The sequence below is a fragment of the Argiope bruennichi genome, chromosome 2 (assembly GCF_947563725.1).
Source record: "Argiope bruennichi chromosome 2, qqArgBrue1.1, whole genome shotgun sequence".
NCBI classification, from domain to species: Eukaryota; Metazoa; Arthropoda; class Arachnida; order Araneae; family Araneidae; genus Argiope; species Argiope bruennichi.
Genome location: NC_079152.1, coordinates 18,837,987 through 18,864,497, shown reverse-complemented (window position 1 = coordinate 18,864,497; position 26,511 = coordinate 18,837,987). Strand labels below are relative to the sequence as shown.

The following is a 26,511-nucleotide window of genomic DNA, read 5'->3' as shown; positions in this document are numbered from 1 at the left end:
ATCCATAAGATAAATGTGTGTTTTTTTCCCTCCAGTACTTTTTGCTGTTTTTTACACCATTTTCTTATGTTATTTATGAAAAAGTTTACGTAACTAAATATTGATAATTTGAATAAAAACAAAAATACAGTACTACAAAAATTTGATTTTTCTGCTCTTTAATATTAGTTATCTAAATTGTTCATAGGGAAATTCAAATGTTGTGCGAACAGTGGTAATTCTGAAATTGCTCAAGAGTATTAAAAGCATAATATTTGAATACTGTAAATATTAAGACGAGTCGGAAAAAAAGTCCAATTTTTCTTTCGTGTCTCTATACTATGAAAAATAGTAAACTGGCAAGAAATAAAATGGATAGAAAACGCAATAAATTTGATTAATATTTTCTTAGAAAATAAACTGTTTTAAACAAATTGGAGGCCCTAGACAGTGTGTGTGTGGGGGGGGGTAAGATAATGTTATATAACATTAAATACATTATGATAGTTTTAATATTAGTTGTATCTTGAAATTTATTTCTAATATTGTGTAATATATTTTAATGAATCGACATATACAATTTGAACAAGATTATTCATATTAAAAAAAATTATTAATTCATTTTCAAGCAAATAAAAAATGGGAAAAGGTAATGTTTCCTCCGAACCATTTTTAATCGGTCCTTTCATAACTATGTAAGCCTTCATCCTATGCCTATTCATCAAGCCTATGTAAGCTGATCATCTTCGGCAACCACGTTCTGAATAGTTCTGAGCGCATCAGGGATTAGAGAAAATATTTATTATTGTCACTCTTTGCATTATGTTAGCATTAGTAATTAACCGAAAGAACCATTAGTAACTATTAAGTGTAGTAATACAACCACCGATGTCTATCGGTGGTTGTGGTAGTAATCGTAGGATCTTCGATGATGAATGGTTAGAAATATTTGTTGCGTTATTTACCATCAAAAAATATCAGCACAATGCGGTTTGGTTTGGCGATTTCTAGTATTTAGTATTCATATTGAATCACTTCGTTAACAGTTTTATTGGAATTGGGAGTCAGCAGATGTAATTGTTATAAGATGAATTGAGTCCTTCAAGGTTTGACTCCTACTATTTTTTGGAAACAAATTAGAGGCTGGAGAAAGAAGACTTGCCCTTCTTGCGTTTATCTTTCTTGGTAAAGTTATTGTTTGAATCTGAAAAAAGAACATTCGCGTAGTCGTTGTGGTTGGCTTTTTTTTTTTTTTTATTGAAAATTTAAAATTTTCATTTATTTATTGAAAAATTAAATTGGCAGTGCTTGGATATGATTTAAATTGACAAATTTCTTTTTTTGACAGAGGTTTGAAATAACAAAATCTATACTAGAAATAGCAATGAATTCTCGAAACGTTTACTTAAAATTACTATAATTGAAATAAACGTCCGTTAATTCGGTAATTAATTTATTATGATCGGGCAAATCATTAAGGTTTTCATTACATTTAATTCTGCTGTTTTCTTTGGTTTATTTGTTTTCATTCTATTTGGCTTTTGCTAAAGTTTAGAGAATAAATGCATTGAAAGTAAATTTACCTGAACTATTTTAAAACTGTTATTACTAAGGCCAACGATTTGTTAGTCAACGTATTCAAAAGTTGAAGAATATCCACAGGTTTTCTACAATTGTTTTAATGTAACAACATTTCTAATTTTTAGTATGATCTTTTGACTGATTTATCGAGCAATCTACTAATTGGTTTATGATAATACATTATATTCGTAAAAATAACGCTCTTGTACTTTTTTGAAAAGTAATTTACAACAATATTTCAGTAAAAGAATAACTTATGTACTCTGTCATTTGGTCAAGAAGTTTTGACTTATTTTTATATCATAATACCAAACAGAGCAATATATATATATATATATTACGACAAATGTTGGTCCGGCTTGTAGGAAGTGTTCATATGTGCTTCTGCGGCCTTTAAGTTTATATGTTAAATTATTTACATAGTACATGCCTTCTCCCCCCCCCCCTCTTTGATTTGGATTCTTTAAAATCATCATAATTATGATGAGGCTATGTACCAATATTCTGCCAAAATATTATATTTAATTTATACAAATACATAATACAAAATAAATGAGATAGTACAAAATATTAGATATATCATTTGGACACAATTTTATATTCTACAAATGTAATGTAAATCATTTATAAAATTGAATACATCTTATTTTAAAATTGATTGATATCTAGAAAAACTTTTTTTAAAAAATCTATATTTCACTACACACAAATAGCAGCAACAGCCGAAGCTCACATTCCCATAAGGATGGACTTCAGCTATTGCTAAACCCCGACTGTAGCGATTAAAGCAATAATTTTTTGTCTCGATTTTTTTTTTTTTTTTGTGTGTGTGTGTGTGTGTGTGTGTGTGAGTGCGCGTGTGTGCGTGTCTTTGACCACTTATTGGAAGAATTATAAATAAATTTCTAACATTAATTTTAAAAAACATCAAATCTGATAAAAAAATTCTTTTTTTTAGAATGCTCTGTACCAAACTCAGGTAATCTGATGTGTTAAAATTTTGTAATGCTTAACAAATACCGAGTGATAAAAAAAAAAAATTTATATTCAAAAATTAAATGAGAGTCTGAGTTTAAATTTCATGAGCAATTAACTATCTGTGTATGCGTGCCTTAGAAAAAAAAGAGATTCATTTCATCGGGATTTTAAAAAGTTTTACGAAAAGGAAAGAAAATGTAAACCCATTTGGTAACCATGTTATTTATATAAATATGATTACATTTTTACAAAATTTTCTCTCCTCAAAATAGTCTTAAGATGTACCTATTGAAAATATAATAACTACCTATACCAATAATAGCTAGCTACAAAGTATGCAGGCTAAGTGAGAAAATATACTACTTGAAATCTATAAACACAAACGCAACACAAAGATTAAAAAATAAAGCATTAGAAATAGAATAAGTTATTTATTCTCATTTTTATTTTCATTTGCAAAATATTCTCTGTACACATTATACAATTTTTTTTTACAAAAAATATTTCTTCAAAATCTGAAAAAGTTATGATAAACCATATTTCATTTTCTTGATCAGTTTATTAATGGAGTAAACTATGTGATGCATTATGAAGGAGGGAAAAAAGCACATGTATGAGAAAAAAGAAATCATTGCAATTTCTCGAAAGTCGTAGCAATAAATCAGAGAAGTGAATTTTTGAAATGACATAACTTGAAATAAGTATTTTTTTATAGACATTTGTGAATTAGATCCAAAATGTAAATCAATGTACATATACTGAACTATTTCTGAAAGCATCAAGTGAAAATATGGCACAATAACAATCCAAAGCTTTACATTCAAATAAAATTGTGCCAGAATTCTATATAAAGACACACAAAAAAATGAATATACATTAAAAAAAAAAACTCTAGTATTTACAAACATCTTACACAAAAATTGTACTACACATGTTCTATTCCAAATCACACTCCAAGACATTTACAGAGGACGAGTCAACATTTACACTTTATATACATTTTGTATCTTAATATTGCCAGTTCTGGTTATTTTGTCTTAGCAGATAGCTCAAAATTCACAAGTGCAACCAAGAATTTAATTAAATGCAGAATGAATTAAATATTTCTAATAAATCAGCAACAGAAAAAAAAGTTAAATAATCTAAATTTATAGTCATGATAAATCCCTATGTTTAACGAAAATTAAAAATGTAATTGCTAAATTTTATTCATTCAAATTAATAATAAAAACTTATTTGTTCTTTTTCTGATTAATTGTTTTTATGCACACTATTTTGTATATGATAGTTAAAGTAAAATAGTGAGAATTTTAATCAAGCATGTGAAACTTCTCAATGTTTTTTTGCTTTTAAGAATGAACGGTCAATTGTAATCAATTATGGAAATTATCTTTCATTTAAAATATTGCAATTAATTCGATTCTACGTTAATAATAAAAATGCCTTCCCCGATCTTTTATTATAATCTCTATTACGCAAAATATTTTAACAAGAAAAGCCTCCAAATTGATAAACATTCAATGCTTTGTATGTATTCTATTTTGGATAAAGAACAATTGGTATCAAAAGGGTAAAAGACCACCTTTTATGTTGAATAAAATAGGAGTCGGAAGTCCCACGTTCGTTTGAGAGAGTGAAAGCCAAAATTGTAAATGGGCCCCATTCTGTAGCCTTAAGGTTTTGTATTTTCTCAGACTGCGCCTGGGAAGAGTCCACCTGTGACAATTCCCATACTTTTCTATATGTGGATAGGAGCGAAAGAGAGAGGGGAACAAGAAAGGGCAATCGATTGGGTGGCAGGACCTCTGACCACTCGACCAGTGGGCCGTGTCACTGGGCACTTTGGTCTTCACCTTTACCAGCAATCCCACCCTCGCACAGTACCATTGAGAAAAACCTTTCTTTATTATCATCCTTTGAATGCGACTCCAGGGAACGTTATGAATTCACGGGACCGTGAAAAACTTCTGCTAAAGGTGGGAGAGGTTGGTGAAAAGGTATCGAGATTTGTATTCACCGGCGCACCGCTCCTCTGTGCATGTACATCTGAAGCTAATCGGATGATTAGTAGGTTGCTATTTTGGATGTCACGTGATGGCTTACTAATGGCGAAAGAATGAATTTGCAGTCGTTCACGTTTTTGACATATGCGTGTCGTGACGTTTTGAATCGAGACATATTAGAAGTGGAAAACACTGCTTGCTTTTGCACTGTTTGCGATTTTCTTTAACAAAGATAATTTAAAGCATTGTTGTAAATCAAATATAGTTTATAACATATACAAGTTTATAACATAACATAATAGCAATCTAAAAGACTACAAAAAAAAAAAAACATATGGATCAATCTTTCGCAAATTTTGAGTGATGCCAACATTTGATTCTGAATGCTTTATAATTTTGAAATGAGCTTTTTTTAAATTTATAAAGCTATTTTATATAAAAGCAGAAAGGCTAATCGCAATTCCTCTCTTAGTGAAAATAGGAAGGAATGCCGTATTAAAGATTAGGAAAATAAATAAGCACTGCATAATTCTGCTGTTAAAAATTCCATGAATCAGAATTTTATACAGTTGTTGATTATTATTACATATAAATAAAAACATCATTCAATTTGATTTTAAATTCAGATACAACATAATAATATCTAATCTAAACTGCATATTTGTAATCATAATTGCATAATATAATATAATCGGTAATTGTGCCAAATCGATTAATCACTTTTACTGTTTATTATTAATAATTATCGATTAATCACATTAACCATAACATTTTATTTGTTGTTGCCACTGATGATCCCAAAATGCCATACAATTATTATTTGTATCAGTTTTTCACAATTTCTATGTTTAAAAAAAATAATTTTCATTTAAATTGATCTATTTATTTTTAAATTAAAAATTAATGTACTAGCATTTTTAGACGCTATCCAGGTGCTCTATAATTTATGCATTGTTAATATTTATAAGCTCATTGACAGTTCTACTTATTTTAATTATACTTATTTAAACCATAACATATTATAAAGTTTATAATTCTTCTCAAAAAATACTCCTTAAAGTTAAAACATTAATTAACCATCTGATAGTTCAAAAAATTTAGTTTACGGGTGTTAACTAATTTATGCGTTATTTAATGATACAACGGGATTTATCATGACTTTGATCAAATGGTTGTACATAATTTAAACAACGAATAGTATGTCCATAGCTAAAAATCTCAAAAGAAATGTCGATATTTAATGAAAATAAAAACGTATGACTTTGGATTTGAAATGAATTATTGGCTTTCGTTTACAAAAGTTCCGGTTATGGATATTCTGCTCTTCTCCATGAGCTTCCTCCATTGTTAATGCAGTTTCTATCTGCTGCCACATGATACACGGGCATAAGTAATACTACCTTGGTCGCAAGTGATCTTGAATGCTTTTTAACAAAACGCAGATTTGAAATCTCGGTTTTATCAAGAAAGTTCCGACGTGCAATAGCCACTATAAGTCCGAATGTGTTCTTCCGTGAAACTCGACGGACTGGAGATGACCGATGGTTGACTATGATGTTCCGGACAATAATGACCTCTTGGACATTGGCAGAGAGTATTGGTGCTCACCTCTTCGACATCTGGCCTCTTTTTTACAGTGAAAAGGCGGCAAGGTTCCTTTCTCTGGCAACGCATTTTCTGTATGAAAAAAAAATGAATCAATAAAATTTGTATTGTTTAAAACAAGTATAAATTTTCATATCCATATGTGAAATAAAACTCGTTTTGATACAACCCACAAAAGGTAACACAGTAAGAAGATTTTATTTTTAGTTTACATTTTCAATTGCAATATTTCAAAATACTCTTTCTTTAAAATAATAGACAAATTCTTTAAAATAAGATTGAAATTTTCTGGCAGCAGATGTTATAATTCTCTCTAAAATCACTATCAGAAAGTTTCTGAGATAAAAGAAATATTAATCTGAAATAAGTTTCTAAAATAGAAATTTTATGCTAAAAAAAAAGAATAATAAGAATAAACATATTTAACTCGTTCAATCTGACTTTTGCATGATTGAAATTTTAAATCCCTTATAAAAATGGTTGTTTTTCGGATAAGCCGCGTAAAAGTAGGATTTATTTATCCAATAAGGAATTAAATTTGATTTTCGGAACGTGTGTACTCTTCAGGGCCGTAGGGATGCCTAGCCAAGGCAATAGGTTCAATATTGCACTTGAAAATTTTTTCAACTTAAATTACAGTTAAATTTATAACTGATATTGACAATTTATTATTCTGAAATGATCACTCAATATTGATGCTACATCAACTCATACTCTTTAGGAAAATATATTCGTAATAAATTATACGTTTCAAATAGGTGACACATTGGGTTAAAAATGTGGGTATGAGAGTGAAATTGGAAGAAGTATATTTCATATATGTAAATACACATAGCAATATTAATAAAATGGAGTAAACATTTAAATGCGACAAAAATAGAAATCAACAGGATATCGGTTTGTTGTAATTTTAAACGGGGCCAGTTAATTTCGGGAGCGTTTTTCTCCTTCCTTTACCCTCTCACTTTCTCGCATGCCTTGGCATTTAACATCTTAAGAGAATGAGAAAAACAAAGGCCGGATACGGGTCGTGACTGCGGAATGAATGGGAAAAGAATGAATGAATGGGAATGTTGTTTTCTCAAATCGGGGTAACAAACGGACACTGCACTTCCTTCCACACAGAGAGACGGTCACTTCTGCAGAAGGGCGTGTGTTCTCTAAACGAAGGAAGTGCGAACTATTTCGGCAGAATGAATCCATTGTGGTCTCCGGCAAAAAGTTACATTCGAGATTCCCGCTGGTTACGTCGAAACAAAAGGGAAATAATATGAACCTCTATGATCTTTTATCACCTTGATAGGTTTCCCGTTTCGAGATGGATAACTTGGATTTGGAGGCAGCGCGCTGTGTCTTGGCTGTGCAGGCAGCTTCAAGGTTGGCAGATTCCATAAAGCTACCTTCCTATGTGGTTGGCATTAAGCTGTTTACGATTTCAAAGGAATCTATAATTCGCATCTTTATATAAAAGGAACAATTAAAAAGATTCGTGTTACGGACGGCGGACTTTGGCCATGGTTGCCTATATATTTGGAGGACATTTCAATTAGATACTCTCTGAGAAGTATAGAGTTGGGAAAAAAGAAATCGACGTTCTTATAGTTGTATATTCTTCATAATAAACGATATATTTTGTAGATAAAATATTACGTGGATTGCCTATTCTCTGTTTTATTGGTTTCAATCGCATTGGAATTTAAAATAGCAGGCATGAACATTCTTATCAATAAAATTGAACTCCGTGTTCTATTTTAAAATTTTTTTTAAAAAATTCTATCTTTTTTCTAGAAATTAAACCTGCTTTCAAGCCTTCCCGTCTTTTGTCTTAGTGCAATAAATTTAGATTTTCAAGTCTATCTATATATTAAAAAAAATGTTATGTACACATTGTATTTTATTCGCTTTGTGATTGGTAGATAGTGAGTCATTTGACAGATGATATTTAAGGTTTGTTTTACCAATATTGTTCGAAATATTCAATGAAAATTTTTATTACGACGAAGTAAGTATTTATATTGATTGCACTTGAGTTCAATAAAGAAAACAGGGACAAAAAAGGAAAATTAAAGCTTTACTTAACACCAAATCAACAGCAAATGTGTTTAAAACAATATTATTTGCTAATTCTACTTTTAGATACACCATTTGTGGCAACACTCATAAATAGCTTTCCGTTTATTTATTTTTTTCGAGTAACGGACAGTTTTTGTCCCTTGGCTAGCCAATCGCCGGAATATTTAAGGAATACACGTAATGATCCTGTGTTGCTTTTTTTAAGTAGTAACAGAGAGTCCAGCTATATCAGATAAAGAAAAATTGTGGAGAAAGACTGAGCAAAAATCTGACAATTTGAAAAGAAAAGCTGATCGTGAAGCTGCTAATTTGGCAACAAAATGCGAAAAATTGATTCAATATTTAGATATTGGAAATATAAGTAAATAATTTTCTCATTGTAGGGCTTTGAATTTTGAATCAAAAATAGACCAATCGGTAAATGTACATTATCATCATGGAAAAGTTTCCAACTCTAACCTGCTGAACTGGAACTGACGAACTCTGGGTAGTATAGTTTTGGACAACATCGGGGTTACTGAGCAAAATCGAACAGCTACCGAAGCCCTCTAGTCTAATGTATTATTTTAAACCTAAAACTCCTTCTACTTCATTATTCGTTAGAAATTTTAGTTGTTAAAAGAAATTCGAGGGGAAAAAAAATGTGATCTTACACTTTGCGGTGAACAGGCGAGGAAGTACAAAATGGCTACTCCATCTGGTGTATTGTATATTTCGTGCTTGAATATGTAAGCGACACTATTCTTGGGGCAGACGCAATGCATCGTTTGCTTTGTTGTATTGTCGGGATATGTTGCGTAGGTCCAAGCAACATCCCGAAAATAGCGGCAAGTAGGCAACTGATTCACTGGCTCGCAGAGCTAGAAAGAGAAAAATCGTTATTAAAATATATTTATCTAAAATATCATGTGATAATTTAGCTTTTTAATGTATTGCGTTACGATGGTTAAATTGAAAAATGAAAGTATAATAATAAATAAATAATATCCAGCAAAAATAGATATTTTGTATTAAAACGTAATCTTCATTATTGCTAAGTAAAAAAAAAAAAAAAGATACATAAAATGATAATATGGTGGAAAAGCATTGATAAAACCATTAGAAACGTGGTGTAATGTACTGTTCATTTCAGTATCCCAAGAATATCATTTTTCGACGTTTCTACCTCTCTAAGTAGTAGATACGAAAAGATGACAGCATTTCCTTAAATTTTCAACCTTGATTCCCACTTCATAGGTACTTTTTTTCAATTTTTTCCCCCACATGTATATAAGTATCGTATCATTTCTTATCGTAATATTTTATTTTAACTCAAAAGTGTTTATTGATTGTTTCTATGGTTAGTACAAGTGGTAAAAAAAGTTTTCAGAGATGGCATGAATAATATTTTATATAATATCATTGCACGTACTGAGATAATCTACTATTGTTAATATAAAAACGTTATCAAAAATGACATTAACAAAAAAAGTGTTTATCATAAAAAAATTGTTATTATTGTCCTTTATTCATCAAAGTTTAATGTTAGGCTTTTCTTGACTAAATTAACAAACATATCCTGACACATGCGCACAAGTGCGGAAGATTTTTTGAATCATTAAATGAACAGTACCATTTGAGAAGTAAAAATGTACAATAAGGTATTTGCAGAAGAATCTTAATGTCTACATTATTTATTTTGAATATGATAGAAAAAAAATTAATATAGTGATTAAAATTTAAAAGACAACTAGTTTTTATTCCGTGTTTGATATAAAATCGTAAGTTATACGCAGAAAAGCATTAGGTGAGTGTTTGGCAAAGTAATAATTTCAGAGTTGGTTATCAACATTAGCACCTTACCTTCAACTGCCTTGATTTGTCCACTACCGTGTATCCATCTCTAGGATCAACTGACATAGAACACACTTTTTTCCCAGGGCATCTGCACTGTCTTTCTATCCAAGGTGTAGAATATGTATCCACCCTGTTGCATACGGCCATCTCTGAGCATTCAGGCAAATCGGATTCACTAGTCTGAAAAAAAGAAAGAAAATTAGTATTTCTGGCTACTCAATGAGTTACATAGAGCAAAGTCGCTATAAAACTGAGAAAGAAATTTTCTACTAATGTGGATAAGATACAGATTTATTTACTGTATTTTCTCATAATGACAAGCATTTATCAGTTTCTTCTGTTTCACTCTGTAATTAACATAAAATCCAATATGCAACTGTAATTTGAAAAATTACGGTTGCTTTCTTCCACACACATATGATTTAAAACTGGAAAATCAGAAAAAAGTCATAGAAGATAAACAGTAAAGGTTTGAAAAAAAGAAACTCAATTTATTAAAGAAAATTCTTTTTAATTTTTTTATTTATTCTTTTAAATTTTCTTTAAATATGAAGGAAAATTTTTCTTCATGGAAAGATTTCCCTCGATAAAATAACTTTTTAAAACTATTATAATGTCTTAATTTTTAAACTATACAGGTTACCTATCACAAATCTGGAAATGCTCATAAGAGGATTTCTCAGCAGTAGTTCCGGAATAGTTTTAACGATTCTTTTATTAAATGCATTTCAGTCAAGTTATAAATCTGGATTGGTTACCACCTGCCAAAGTGCTATGAAGCGTGTGTGAAAACCTAACGGTGGCCAATGGAATGGAATTCATTTTGCTTCATTTCCGCTTCAAGGCCTTTTAGTTACCTTTTAACATGCTGAGAATTCTCTGCCTCCCTAGATTAGTTTCGGTTCCGTTCGTACCAGATGGCTTGTGAAGGAATCTGCCGAATCTCGATTTAACCCCTTTAGCACCGGAATCCTTCAATCCGGACATCATCCGCCACTAAACCTATATCGAAATTTTCTCATATAAATCTTATCAGATGACAGCCCTCGTGTAGAAAAGTGAAGCAGGATACCTCCCCAGTACTACTTGTTCCCTTTTCTTTCTGCTTTTTTATGGGGTCTCCCTCTTTTCTCTTCCCTTGAATGGCGTGCAAAGAGCGGGTAAGTGTATTATTTCCCTTGAAAGTGATGAATAAGGTGGTTGTACCAGTAGTCCTTGATCCGGCAAAATTTGATAGAGTTGAGAAAAAAGGTCTCTCCTCCTTTCTTCTCCAGAATGAAGGATTGCCTTTGGATAGAAGTGGTGGGGGGTAGGAAGCAGAAGAGATGGATTGTTGCTTTTGGATAGACTTTTGTACTAGCCACTTAACAGCTGCATTTAATGTTTTGCCGAAAATGTCACAGTAATTATTCTTTCATTCTAAAATGACAGATTGCATAGTCCATCCTCTTTGGCAGATATTTAAAAGTGTGCCAGCTGAAAGAAGGAATTTTAAATGATGACTTCAGAAGGAAGTTCTTTTAATAGATAAATATTTGCTTTTATTTGTTTCTTGTATAGATGAAATTTCCAACTTTCTTGATGAAACTATGATACTTTTGGTCGATTTATTTTACCATCTTTTATTAATGCAGTAGTTCCATAAATCCCGTGAAATTAGAACCTGTGCTTTTCCAAATAATTAGAATTCTAAAAAAAACCCTGCGTTATTTAATGGGCGCAGTAATTGGCAATAGAAACTTCATTCTGTCATGGAATAACACATCGTCTTTTTATCACGTGGGAAACATGATGTTCGTTTGGTTTGAGGTTTTTGAAGCTACAAAATGCACGAGCAGAAAATTGGCGATTTGTCGCTTTTGAGACAACAATTTTTCGCTTTTAGGTTTATTAAGAAATGATAAAGAAGGTTGTTACATTCGGTGACTTGTCGCCAACAAAAAGTTATAACTTGGCAAGAATGACTGCCATGTACCCGATTCTCCTGTCTGACCAATAAAGGGCAAGGTCGTAAGAAGTTATCGCCGGAAGAAGCACAATGAAGAAAAGAGGAATGGGGGGGATGAGAAATTTAAAAAATTCTGGCCTTGAGAAGAAAAAAAAATTTTAGAACTCGGTTGATTTTGAGATAGTCAAAAGTCATCGCTTTTCTAAACGTTGGTGATTGCGAGGTATGAACTATGTGAGAACATGATGTTTTTATGTCAGATTGATACCACGTTACTCAAGAAAAATAATGTTATCACATAATAACTTGAAATTTGCAATAGCAGTTTTGTGTGTGTGTGTGTGTGTGTGTGTGTGTGTGTGTGTGTGTGTGTGTGTGTGTGTGTGTGTTTGTAATATGAAATATAAAATCATCATCAAATCAATGTCCCTTGTTCTACAGAAATAATAAAAATGCATCCAATGAACAAAAATAATTTGTAATTTTTAGTACTGATTTATTTAGTACGGTTATGAGGTCAAACAAGAAAAGAATACCCCTAGTTTCCTTTCCAATAAACATACTTATTCTATTTCAGCACTTTACATGTAAACTCGAAATTCTTTTCAAAGATTCGTTTCTTGCAAATCCACCCCTCCACTTTTCTTTTAAACTTGTTTGCGGATGTTTCTTCTGTTCCTTTATTTCCAGGCAATTTTATTTTGTTTTTGTTTTTGGGCTATAAAGGGAATTTCCCCAGGAGAGGAAAAGATAAAAACAGTACCTTCCGTCATTCGCTCGTTAGTCCCTCGGAGAAAAACACTTACCGACAAACAATACCCATGCTAAAATTGTCTCGTTGACCCTCAGACAGTCTCGCTGCGGAAGAGCATTGCGTCACGCGAAATCCATCGTCGTTTCCGCATACGTGACAATAGGCGTCGTCACAGGGGTCAATTCGTTAAGCATTCGACCTTGCCCCTCGTCATCCCCTAGTCCCTTCTGCGAAATTTCATAAGAATTGCGTCACCAGGATCTTAGGAATCGCGCCAAAAACTGGTTTGGATTGACCCAATCTCCGTAATCGTCGTTTCTTTTCTTTCGAAGACTATGGTCATTAGATAACGGATTTGAGGTGCGCTTCGGAAACATTCGTTCACTGGAACAATCAATCACAAATGAAAAACAATTGCACTCGCAGACGATTTGATATTCCATTCAGAAGCAAGAAAATCCATAATGCCAAACTTTAGATCACAAATATATCACTAGTATTATATAATACGAAAATGATTGATATACGATTTAATAATGCATTCAGAAACAAAGAAATCCATCCTTATCTGTCTCATGATTTTACTTTGATAAAATTGTTTCCGGCTATTCTAAAAAATATGTTTTTCGGCTTGCTTTTTACTTTCTCGTATACCAAGTATAGAAGAAATATAGTAGTCGTCAAAAAATTCGAACTCGGAGCTTTTGACGAATCTCTGTGTTTTAGACCCCCCGCCCCCGAGTTCGGAAAACCTATTTTTGAAAAATGTCCGTCTGTCTGTCACTCTGTGACAAAGATAACTCAAAACTGCTTTGTGTTAAGATGGGTGAAATTCGGTATACGATCTTCAGATCAAATGTATAGATTTCTATCAAATTTTGTTCAAAATCTGTTCAAATAAAGCCTGTATGTTCGGCTGTCTGAATAAAAGTTAACACGATAACTACAAAACGAAGAGAGCTAGATAGATAAAATTCGGTGCCCAAATTTAACATCTATAATGTAGACATCTATTAAATTTTGTGTCTAATCCAACAACGGGTTGAACGTCTAACGGTCTGTACTTTCAGAAACATGCAAACGCAATGATTTAAATTTCTAAAATCTGGCACGTGATTTTGTAACTACAATAACTCTGTGTAAAAATTTTTTATTCAATCGGTAGGAAAAAATATGTCTAAAACACAAATTCGATTTTTGGTTACTATCAACCCATTAACTGTTTTTAATGAGCATACTCGTCATGGGAAAAGTACAACATTTTGCTTTATAATGAATTTATTCAATGACAATTATTATATTTATATAGTATTTATGTTTCTGACAATTTAAATACGCATTTTCCGAAGAGGGCGAAACAGTTAACTGATTAATCGCATGCCAGGAAATAATCGTCAAAAAAAATGAACTGGATAAGAAAGAATCACACGATAGATTCAACGAAAATGTTAAATTCACGCCAAAGGGTGATATTTTGTGACTGCTTGCACTAATATCATGTAAGGCGTTCTCTTTGATAACACTTTTATTACAAAGTATGCGAGAAAAATTTGGAGGAGACCAGCCCCGCTGGTTTTATAATCATGCATGAATTTTATCATTAATTTTTACAGCGAGTCAACCTGATCACTCTCTTCAAAATACGTCAATAAAAATTAATTTAACAATTTTGAAACAGATGTCAGAATCGATGGAAGATAAAATGAATAACCTTCTGAATAAAAAGATATATTGATAGGAAGCTGTGGCGTATACGTATCCTTTCATACAGCGTGAACTGGCTCTCTTGTTAGACAGAATAGAGGGCGGAGAGGCTTGCGCGAAGTTATTCGGTTTGTTCAAGGCAGGTGGTGCTTTCCTTGACCTCATTCTGATGCCCCTTTTTTTTATTTATTCGTTCGGAACTCTTCCTCCAACCCCGTATCTCGTGAAAGAATTTCGGAACAAAAATGACCATTATCTGAAGATGCCCATCCTTTCCTTTGCATTTACTGTCAATCTACACGGAAGCGCGCTTTTTTTTTTTTTTTTTTTTTTTTTAAGCATGACATTATTTTGTCACTGCAACACTATTATCATATTCTTTTTCTTTTTTTACTTTCATTTATGATATTATTAACGGTTTTATTAGGGAGGGGGAGGAAGGGCACGTTAGAAGCATGCGGAAGCAGTGGTCCTTCATCCCCCATTTGGGATTTTTGAATGACTCTGAATAAAATCAATTCTATAATCGTTTGCTTAAACATATAAAATGCAATGTGGCCTGAAATTTATGTTACAATGCAATTTTGCTTATTATTAATTTTTTTTAATTAATACAGAATAAAAAGAATTATTCTTTTTTCTAATAGATGAATAAATCTGCAATAAAAAATAACGTAAGAATAATTAATGATTTTTACAGTCTTTTGGCGAAAAAGGGTGTGTGGTGATTACTGGAAAAATAAATAAATAATTTAATCTTGTACAGTTTTATCAAGTTTTAATCTGTATAAATGTCATTTACTTAAAAGCAGAGTAATATTATGCGTGTAATTCTAATTTATTTAAATTATATCCGGGAAAGAATAAAGTAATATGTATTTAGATTTTTCCTCTAACTCTTAAACTGTCTATTAAATAAAACAGTTAAGCAGGAGAAACAAGATTATCTGTTGATGCATATCTATGCACCCCCATTCCACTTCGGTTCTTTTCTGAATTCGTTCATTCATTAACATCTTTCTAACTTCAGTACTATACACATAGTACTATATCGATATAGTGCTGAAATAAGAAAGAACTTTGATTTTTTCTGCTACAGTTGAGACATATAACCACTAATAAAAGATATAACATATTTTTGTGCGGGAGGGGGACGGTGGAATATCAACTTGATTTTCCAACTGCAGCTAAACATTAAAAAGAGACGATTTTTAGCAAGTTCTTAAAAGGTAAAAATGACAAAATTTTGAAAAGGAAACGCTTCTATATAAAGAATTGCAACCTTGTTCTTGAACTCATTTAATATTTAAATCGTGATAGAGAAATACTAATTGATAAAATCAAATATCAAAACATTTTGATTCCCCCTTCAGAAAATGACATTGTTTAGTAAATAAAGCTTATTGATTTTTTTTTAAGTTCAGTTCGATATCACTATTGAAACTTACATATGAGCAGACTATGTTATTTTTAAGCTTAATTAATAGAGACCAGTATTCCCTCACTTTCAATTTTCGGCGTATTTAAATCGTAAATACTAAGCCAAATCTGTGATAATTTTTTTTTTAAATTATTATTCTAGAAGCCTAAAAATGCAAATTTCTCCTGATTGTTATTATATAACACGTACATAATTTTTTTGACATTCATAATAAAGAATAAATTGCATTTTTTAAAGACTTGTGTTTATAATACATGAGGTCATCTGTTACGTTTTGAAAACATCTCAACTTTTTAATACGTATTGTAGAAGTTAATAAATAATCTTACAAAAAAATCTCATCGTAATTGATTGTCAACTTAATGTGATTATTTATTTGGATGGTTAACTAAAGCATAAATTTACAATCAAAATTGTTTTTAAAAAATTTATTTGTTGTTTAAAAATAGCTTGTGAAATAAAAATTTAAAAAAATACACAACTTTTCTCCTCTTGCAAGAATTAAAAACATAGCAAAGCATATCATTTTAGGCGGAAAAGAAATGTACAATATCCATCCAGTATCTTCCTTCCTCTCCCCACCGCCTGATAAATTTTATTCTGAGTTGCGAATACAAGTGTTAGCGAAATTCATATAGCAAAATCATTTCACGTCACATCTCAATCGCATTAAAAAGTATCTGCGCATGTCATATCTGAAAGCCTTTAAAATTTAAATTTATATAGCGAACGTGATGTATGTCATAGACAATGAATTGGTTCTATTCAAGGCAAACTCTAATAATCTTAAATAGAAAAAAAAATCATAATAATAATACAGTGGACTCTCACATAACATGATAAAAAATTGTGATAGCGTGTTAATCAAGTTCCGTATTATATGTAAAATAAATTTAACATTTTCAATCTCTTCTGATTTTTCACTTAGAAAAACACGTACATGTCGTTTATAAAGAGTGTTCCAAAATTAACGCAAGATTTGAATTTGCAATCATTCGTACAGTAAAGTGTGGGCAACTCTATTTAAAAAAAACCGTTTGACAGCCGATAGTTAGTAAAAATGTAGCGTTACAGGATAGAACAACGTATTTTTATTGTTGAATAATATTTCAACAATAATGAAAGCCTGACGACCAAAGTTCGAAAATTTGAGAATTGACCCTTCAGATTGTATGATTTAACACTATTGGATTTCTTTTTATGGGACTATTTGAAGTCAAAGGTCTATGCCAACAAGCCCAGATGCATTGAAGGAAAAAAATTCATCAAATGGAAAATTGCGACAAAAGAGAGTGTATGCGCCACAAAAGTCGTGGAGGCCATTTGCTCTATGTGTTATTCCACACATAACTCTATCCTATGTATTTTACGATTCAATAGAAATACAATTTAAAGAGGAAAAAAAACTTTTTATTTATTTAATTCAAATCTTGCTTTAACACATTGTTCTATCGTATATCGTCCATTTTTACTAACCTTAAACTCTCAGCTGTCAAATGTTTGTTTATATATATATATATATATATATATATATATATATATATATATATATATATATATATATATATATATATATATATATATATATATATATATATATAGGGTTGCCGCCGTTTTACAGCACGAATGATGACAAATTCAAAACTTGCGTTAATTTTGGGACATCCTTTATATGAAAAATCAAACTAACAATTTTAAAAAAATAATATCATCATCTCATTAGCAATATGTGCAATTACAAATTAAAAACACGTTTGAATCTTGCATAAATTCGCTCAATTATATTATCTGTCGCAAAACATGATTTCTTACTGAGAAAAGTATCCCTCTTTAGTGTGAGAGTCCACTGAATTGTGCTGATAAATCAGAAAGGCGGAACTTCAGGGAATATGTAAAGTGTATGCTATCAATGTATAAACAATTGGAATCTTATTACTTATAAAACATTTGTAAGTACTAAGATTCCAAATGAAGAAAAACATAAGAATAAATACGATTTTATTTTAAATAAAAGTTCCTTTAATAATTTTTTTGAAATATTTAATGATAACTTATAACAAGTCTCTGCAACAATGCGATTAAACTGGTATGATTCTTTAGAATTTTCCAGAATTCATCTTTCAACCACTTTTTTTATTGTAAAACTAGCGAACGGCGCATAGCATGAGCTCTGTCCAGAAGCAAAGGGGTTGGTAGATATGTCGGGAGCTTTTTTTTTTATGAAACAATTTTCCCATTCTTCAGCCTTGGCTTGTCATTCGTATCTTGCTAGTTCTGCTCACCGGAACAGAACGAATTGCGGCCAAGTTTAACAGTTTTGTTGCCATTTTGTTCGTATTGCAGCTCAAGTGCCCATGACCTTCATGTGACTGAGCCCCGGCGTATATGAGCATCTCCTCTCCTCTGAGAAAAAGAGGACAGAAAAAGATCTGCTTTATTTGTTTTGGAGATTGTTATCGCCTCTAGAGGAGTCAAACACTAAGATAATTTCTTTTTTTTTTCTACTGCTGTTTCGATTGTTATTGTGAAGAGTTAAGAATGCAATTTTTTTCTGTGCTCTGTTGGCTGTAGGAAATGCTGATAGTTGCGCTACTGAAAAGTAGATTTTTATCGTTTAATTTTATATGGTGGATGTATTTATTAATGAACTCTATGGACAGCTTTTTCGCGCTCTAATTATAATGTTTTATAAGACTCCTAACTCGTTTTATGCTAAGGTAGAAACCACTGTTTTTATGCTAAGGTAGAAACTGAACACTTTAAATCTGCGAATAAAGTTTTTTTAAAAATGTTTACATTTATTTGAACTGGCATAATCCAACCTGCACAAAACAGTTATGAATGTCGATAACGAACCGACTCGAAGGTTTAATATTTCCCTCCTCTTACACAAATGAACGCTTGGATTTACCGATTCTTGTTTGCTGCTCAGTACTTTAAGTCCTCTTCTCAGGAAGGAATATGAGGGGAAGACCTTTTGAGACTTCTGTTTTGCGCTGAAAAATCATACAGTGATTATTACTCTTTATTAAAATGGTTTCCACAGAAGTTGCAATTCAATGAAGTATATATATTAATATACACTTCAGTGTAAATATAACTTCTGCGGAAATTTTTCCGCAAAAGCAAAACTCTGTGCTAGCAATTTCCTTTCTGAAAGTACATAAATTCGAAACACTTTCTCATCGCTCTTTTTCTTACTTTCTATTTTCATAGCCGGTTCTCTACGCTCCTTTGTGTGTGTGTGTTTTTAATCTTTATGATGGATAGAAATTGCATAATGATTTTTTTTTAATTATGAAAAATTTAAACTCGATTTAAATAACTTCACACCTATTTTTTCTAAGAATGTTTGCATATGTATGTATATATTTACTTATAATACTTAACTTAAAACTTAAACAAAATAATTTCATCTGAAAGGAATTTTTTAGCAAATTATGATGAGATAATTTAAATAAAACGATTTTGTTTGTTATATTTGTTTATATATAATTAAATAAAATGATTTTAAAAAAAGGTGGGAGGCATTGACAACCTCAAATTCTTTCAGGCTGATCGAGAAGAATGCAAAACGATAATTTAAAACGCTGCAGCTAAGTGAAGTGAGTTATTCGACGCTTATGCTGTCATATATTGATTATAACATTCCAAAATGAAGTGTGAATTTTTCTGATTTCATGAAAAATCTTTGTTTTCTGTGCATTCGCTGTCCTAACTGAAAGTGACGATGGAGCGGTGACTTTGTGGTAATGTCGCGGTTTCTTTCTCATATTTCTGACATTAATCTTAATTGTTATTAAAAAAAAATCTGTAAAACATCCACCTCCCAATTTCTAAGCATTCCTTACTGAATTTATTACTCTTATTCTTGTGATTATGCAATTATCCGTCCAATAGAGTTTTTAGATTTCGGAGCTCTCTCTTGTTTCATAGCATCTGCATTCTTATGCAAGTTTTATATGAGACTAGTTGATCTACCTGGCGTTATACGAAATTTAAATACTTTCATATATATTTCAATGTGAAAACTAATTGTGTATAAGTTATTATCATACGTACAGTCCTTTTATTATACTACGCCACTTGATTGATAACTTGGAAGTAAAGGGTACATCAGTTCTTTTAGGCACTGTTAAAAAATTCTTATAAAATAATAAACAAATTCCGAAAGGATTCCAGAAATTTTAAAAAGATAGTGGCAAAGTTCATGAGAGTGTGTTCAAAATCGTCTGCATTAATTTTAAAAGAATTTATGCGAACTGAAGAAAACATTACACAAAGAGGTGTTAGGTATCATAGAAAATGTAACATTTTGAATTTAAGAAGATATTAAAATATTTTCTGTTAAATAATTTGCTCCTAACTTACTACATATAAAGGGCAAAATTTCAATTATTTTCTAGTTAATTCAATATTTAATTAACTTTTGTTCTTTGAAAAGTTAACGATATTCTTTGCCTTGTATTATAATATTAATGTGCAAACTTTGATTGAAATCGGTTCAGTCTTTAGAAGGAAATGTGGAGCATACATACGTACACAGACCACAATGACTTTTATTTATATTTAAAAATAAACATTTCAAAACAAGTTGCTGAATGGTGGAAAAATAAATAAATAAACTTGACATGTCAATAAATGTCCGAAATTAGATATAAATTTTCTGCAGAAAAAGAAATATATATTTCTTCCAACTCCATAACATCAGTGAATAAATATGGGAGAAAAAGAGACATAATATTTATATTAGAAAATAGACTGCCAAACAAGAAAACAAATGAGCTCATCTTTTCTAGGAAACAGTCTTCTCGGTATTGCGCAATCTTTCGGCGAAATGTGGTCAATAACAAAAACATTTCCATCCCGCTTATGAATTCGGAGAAAACAGTTGAGCCGTTTAGTTTGTGATACCCTATGTAACACCTTACTACGGATTCATATCCCTCCCTCCTCTTTTTTTTTCTTGCAGTGGGGGGTATGTTTTTGGTTCCGAGGGCTCCCGCGTCGATTCCAGAATCTATTTTGATGTTGAATGAATGTTGTTAAACAACACGTGTGGTGGGAAAAAATCAGCTTCATGCCAAAATTTAGAAATAAATATATCCCGTCAGAGTTGCATAAATTATTTTTTAAGCTTCCTTTTTTGGGGCAAGGGGTAATTTTTCTAAAATCTTCAGTGACTTATTCTAATTGACTTACAGAAAAGAAATAGCTTACAGAATTGCAGATCACTGATTATTGAAATGAATTTTGGTCAGATGTTTCAATATTTTATTTCATTCTTCCCTCCCCCCTTCTAATATTTAGTTCACCGATTTTGACTTAATAAAAACTGCCATTATTTTAATCTTTGGGGCATAAACTCGTCATATAGAAAAGAAATGAGAAATAGTTTACAGAGTGGTAAAGAACTGAAGATCGCAGATTATTGAAATGTATTTTGGTCAGATAATTCAACATTTTATTTCTTCTAATATTCATTAGTTCACCGATTTTGACTTAATAAAAATTGCCATTATTCTGGCCTTTGATTTGTATAAAACTAATTTTAAATAAGCTTTAATGCCTTAAATTAAACGCATCAAATAATTTTTTTTTAATATTTAGTTCATCCATTTTTATTTAATAAAAACTGCCATCATTTTGGTCTTTGAGGCATAAAAGCTTTTATGCCTCGTCATATAGAAAAGAAATGAGAAATAGTTTAAATTTTGGTCAGATAATTCAATATTTTATTTTTCTAATATTTATCAGTTCATCAATTTTGACTTAAGAAAAATTGCCATTTATATGGTCTTTGTTGAGTATAAAACTAATTTTAATTCCTTAAAAAAGCTTTTATGCCTCAAATTAAACGCATGTTAACTCCATTAATGGTGTTTTTTTTTCAGACTCATTCAACATAAAGCAACCAGACGATTATCACTAGCTATTGCGTAAAAACGTTCACCCAGCCACCGATCCACGTCACGTACTCATCTCTTTTCCATGAATGAATTGCACGCAGTGCGCCACTCGATTTAATTAGGCGAGCAGACTTCATGTAAACAAACCAGAAGCGCTTTTTTTTTTCTTTCGTTTGACTGAGGTGACACCGAACAAAATATCGCGCACGGGGAGGAGGATGGGGGGGGGGATGATACCACTTCCCTTGCCACATCGAAAAATAAACTGTGTAAGAAGGAATGCAAGAAAAAAGAAAAGATGGAAGAGGCGTGGGTTTCGCACGCAACAATAATCGCCCTAGGGTCTCGTTCGGTTTCTACTTCCGGTGACTCTGAAAAACAGCCCTGGGTACTTGAGTGATGGGAAAGGTCTAATGATGGACACAGGTGCCCATTCTAAGGGAATTTTTCATCTGAAAAGAAAAATGCGTCGCTTTTTTTTTTTTTTTGTTCATTCGCTTAGTGTCTAAATAATAGTTATGGATTGAATTATTTATAATATAAGATTCAGACTTGTCAGTTTTTTTCCTGTTTTATTCTAAAATCAAGTTTATTTCTTCTAAAATCAGTAAAATTTTGGCGAAAATCAAAACTACTTAAGTTGAATCACTGGGAATGTAAATTGAATAAGCAGTAAATTTCGAACCAGGATAAACAACACTGAAAAATACTCGACGATATCGTACAATAGTTTCTATTTGTAAACATACTGCCATCCATTTAGCGCAACCGCTCTACGATATTGTCTTTACCTTTGTAATGTTGAGGTATTACTTGGATGTCGCAAAATTACTGCAATGGAAAGAAAATAAAAGGAGGAAAGGGATTAAAATTACTAACAGCGTAAGTATTAAGCGATAATAAACATAAAGATTTTTTTGTTTGAGTCGTACAAATTTTATATATTCGGATGTTTTATATTTTTTTATTCATTTTAAAAGACAATGGTTTTATTAGCAATTTATTTGTTTATGATGATTGCAAGCAGATACTCTTATATTCGTTCCTTTTTTATTATTATTTTGTTTGTTATTAAAAGATGCTTGTTCAACATATTTGCAATTAAAGGAGAATTCCCGCTAAATCAAACAGTAAACCCGCATTAGATCAAATCAATACAAGAAACTACAGATTCTGATATATAATTATTAGAATTTTTAAAATTTTTCGGATCGTCATTCGATATGTGTAAAACATTTCTACTAAATGTTTAAAATTTTATATCTACACATCATCATATTTAATGATGGATAGCTTATCGCTAATATTTATTTAGCAGTAACAATTATAGCGATCTAAACGTATATTTGAAAGAAGAAAAAAATCTGCCCTTATTAGTTTTTGAGAGTACAGCACCAGTTATGCCTTTTTGCATCAATATCTCCTGTAATGTTTACTTTAACGAGCATTCGCCATACATATTGATTTCTCGCATATTATATCTTATATGGTGTATCATATGTGATTTGTTGACATGATGTGGAAATATGGAAAGTGAGATGCCAATTCCGATGGCATCCTTACGATCTGACCACGATTCAGAGTTGCGAAATCCTCACTAAAAAAGCACTGACTTTGATTCACTCAATCATTATAATAATTTTATACTTCAGTTATTTTCTTTGAATAAGTCTATAATTTAGATTGTGGTGAAAAACATAATTTTAAAAGATGACTGACTCAGTAACACTTTTTGACACAATTCTGTGGTCAATTTCGTTCTTCTTCCACAGACGAAATTTTTATTGTTGCTTTATATTATTCAGCTATTTAATTATGTCAAATCATGTATTTTATTTAAATTAAATAGTCACTCAACGCTATTATAATATGAATAATTTCCCAAGTAGTTTTCGTGGTTAAATGTAAAAAATGTTGATATTGGTAAGGTGACTTTAAGGTAATAATTCAACAAAAATATGTTAATCAATTTCTGTAAAGTTATCGTTTTGAAAGAAAAACAAAACACTTTAAGCATACTTCTTTTTTTTTTTTTTGACGTTATCATGATATATTTTCAGCTAGAGATTACAGTTACGTGTTATCGTTTTCACAGAAAGACATGTATGTGGAATATGCATGTATATCAAATTTTTCTTATCCAATAACTTAATAAGGCAACTTGCCTTCAGGTCAAATGCCTGTGATCTTGATAATAAAATACAAAACTAAATGCATTTATTAGAATAAGTAAAAGAACAAGGAAATGAAAAATTCTGTGTGTGTGTGTAATTACGTTAGCAGCGCATAGTACATGCATAATTATATATACGCTGTAGAACTTCAATACTTAATTGTAGCAACGCAGCACAATTAGTTTCCTTTGAAAGACATTACAAACACGTTGTGTCTTTCAAAATAAACCGTTTAAATAATTACCAATTCAATTTCTCCTTGTATTATTGGTAATTATCTTATGATCGATTAAAATTTTGTTCATTTTATCCTCAATAAATAAGTTATAATCAGCCTTTCTTAGTTATAAAATTGTCCTTTTTACGTCTTATGTTATATATTTTAGTAGTAAATTATTTTAAAACACAAGAAAACGAGCTGAAAATTTGATAAAATGTCGTGGTTTAATAATTAATTTTAAATTTACTGACTTTATTAGGAAATATTCGTTTGTTCCTAGCTTTGCATATTTTACTTATCATGTTTAGTTCGATATTAAGTTTTAGGACAATGTGCTTTCATCTGCAAAATTAAATGTTTGATGATGTGATATTGGATTACATCAATTAAGTTGAGATATTTCTTAAATTAAGTGGTTTATTATTATTTTTTTTAATTTGAAAAATCAAAATTCGATGCCAATAAAAAAAAGTTGTTTCTACCATATTTATATACGTATACTAAAGTTAGTTAAATACTAAAGTTAAGCAAATAACTAGGATATAAAAAAAGTATCGTCAATGTATTGGATTATGTGAATTTGTCAATTTGATTTATGTCATCACTTTTTTTTTCTGTAAAAAAATACATGGAGATATAAAAGATCTTAGAAGTAATGATAGAACAAAGTTTCTTTTTAAATCGTAACCTATATCGTAGACAAAAATTTATTTAATTTTAATGGGCCACTAATGCATGTTCTTGATTAAAGGGTTTTAAGTAGTTTATCCTTTTTGATTTCAGATAATTGAGAAAATTCAGGTATATAATAAGAAATTGTGATTAAATAATAAGAAATTGCTTTACATTTAAGCAAATGATTATAAATTATAAGAAATGATTGTAAATTATACGTTCAATGATAAGAAATTATAAGAAATTTTTGGAGGTCTAAAAGAAGTTAGGTCGTGATGCATTGAAATGGAGAAAAGAGCGACAAGTAAACGAACAAATTTTTTATAAGGGACTATTAAATAATTTTTTTTATCCAAATGTTGTCGAATACTAAATTGGCAGTGTTATTGATTTAAAATATTTGAATGATATTTTAATACTGAGAAGTATTAAAAACGAAACTAAAAGGATTTAGGTGTATAATAAATGTTACATTTTTTTTTCCACGTACATAAAATAGTCACTGTCCTGTTTATTTTTATAACGCAAATATTTAAATAATTTCTATTCTGTGTTTCACCAAGTTACGCAATGTTTTTCTCAATGAAGATTTTAACTAGATTGCTATTGTAAAAATAAAGAACCGAACATATCATTCGATGTGCATCTAAATTTCCATAGATTGTAGTTTAAATATCTGAATATTAGTTATCTTATTTATACAATAAAGATATAAAGATATATCATATCGATACCACATCTAGATATCATGTTATAGAAAAACTGAATATATTTCAGTGCATAAATTAAAAAAATATATATATTTCTGCAATTACTAGAACACTGGAAAATCTGTAATATGCCAGAGCAAACAAAATGAAAACAATCAGAAGACTTATCATTTCAAGTCAACTAATCCCACAATTTCTCTTTTATTGACAGTCTGAAAGAGAAGCATAGCAATTTAATTTAAATTATCTGGGAACTTACCCCAATTTGGTAAAAGATCCTGAAAGCCATTTTGTGGTTATGTCGAAAATTCAAGGGAAATCTGGATACCATAGCAGTCCTGACAGTGCTAAGAGCTGCCACTAGCCACACTATAGTCATCCACCAAGAGCACCTCTGAACCACGTGCATTTTGTGACTGTCCTTTGGGTTAGAAGCAACTAGTCCAACTAATATACTATCTCTCTCTCTATGAAACGGCGCAATGCTGTACTGTTGTTGTTATTCCGCGCTCAAACGTACACACCTTCTTTCTCCCCTTTTTTTATTTTTTCTCACACAGCCAAGATCGGTCCCTACTTTCTTTCACGTGCTCATTCAACTTCTTTCTCACTCATACTACGCGATTATTTATAGTGAGTCACTCATGAATGGCTGAGGACCGGTCCTACCCGCCGGGCGTCTTGGAGGGGTGGCCGCAACAACCGAAAGAGAGGGGGAGAGAAAAGAAAAGGGAAAAAAAGGGGGGGGGAAAGCAATTCACCTGAGCGTGTTTGAGACGGAGTGGTTGGTCGTGGGAAAAAGCTTCTCCAAGAAAGAAAAAAATAATAATAAAAAGAAACACGGAGCGCGGTGATTAAAAGACGTTAGTAAGAAAATGCGTTTTAAAAAGTCGACTACCGGTTTATTCGTGTCAATGAATG

At 31.0% G+C, this 26,511-nt stretch overlaps 2 protein-coding genes across 4 annotated transcripts in view; one reads left to right on the top strand and one right to left on the bottom strand.

The window, feature by feature from the left end:
* Nucleotides 1–26,511, top strand: part of LOC129989732 (elongation factor-like GTPase 1) — a 171,395-nt gene that overhangs the window by 93,718 nt on the left and 51,166 nt on the right. The window lies entirely within an intron of this gene.
* On the bottom strand, nt 3,009–26,377 carry LOC129989768 (protein giant-lens-like). Its single transcript, XM_056098100.1, has 4 exons — nt 25,850–26,377; nt 10,062–10,235; nt 8,873–9,079; nt 3,009–6,218 (listed from the first exon to the last, which is right to left on the bottom strand). Exons 1-4 carry the CDS (start codon nt 25,997–25,999, stop codon nt 6,003–6,005), a joined length of 747 nt encoding a protein of 248 aa, XP_055954075.1. The 5' UTR covers nt 26,000–26,377; the 3' UTR covers nt 3,009–6,002.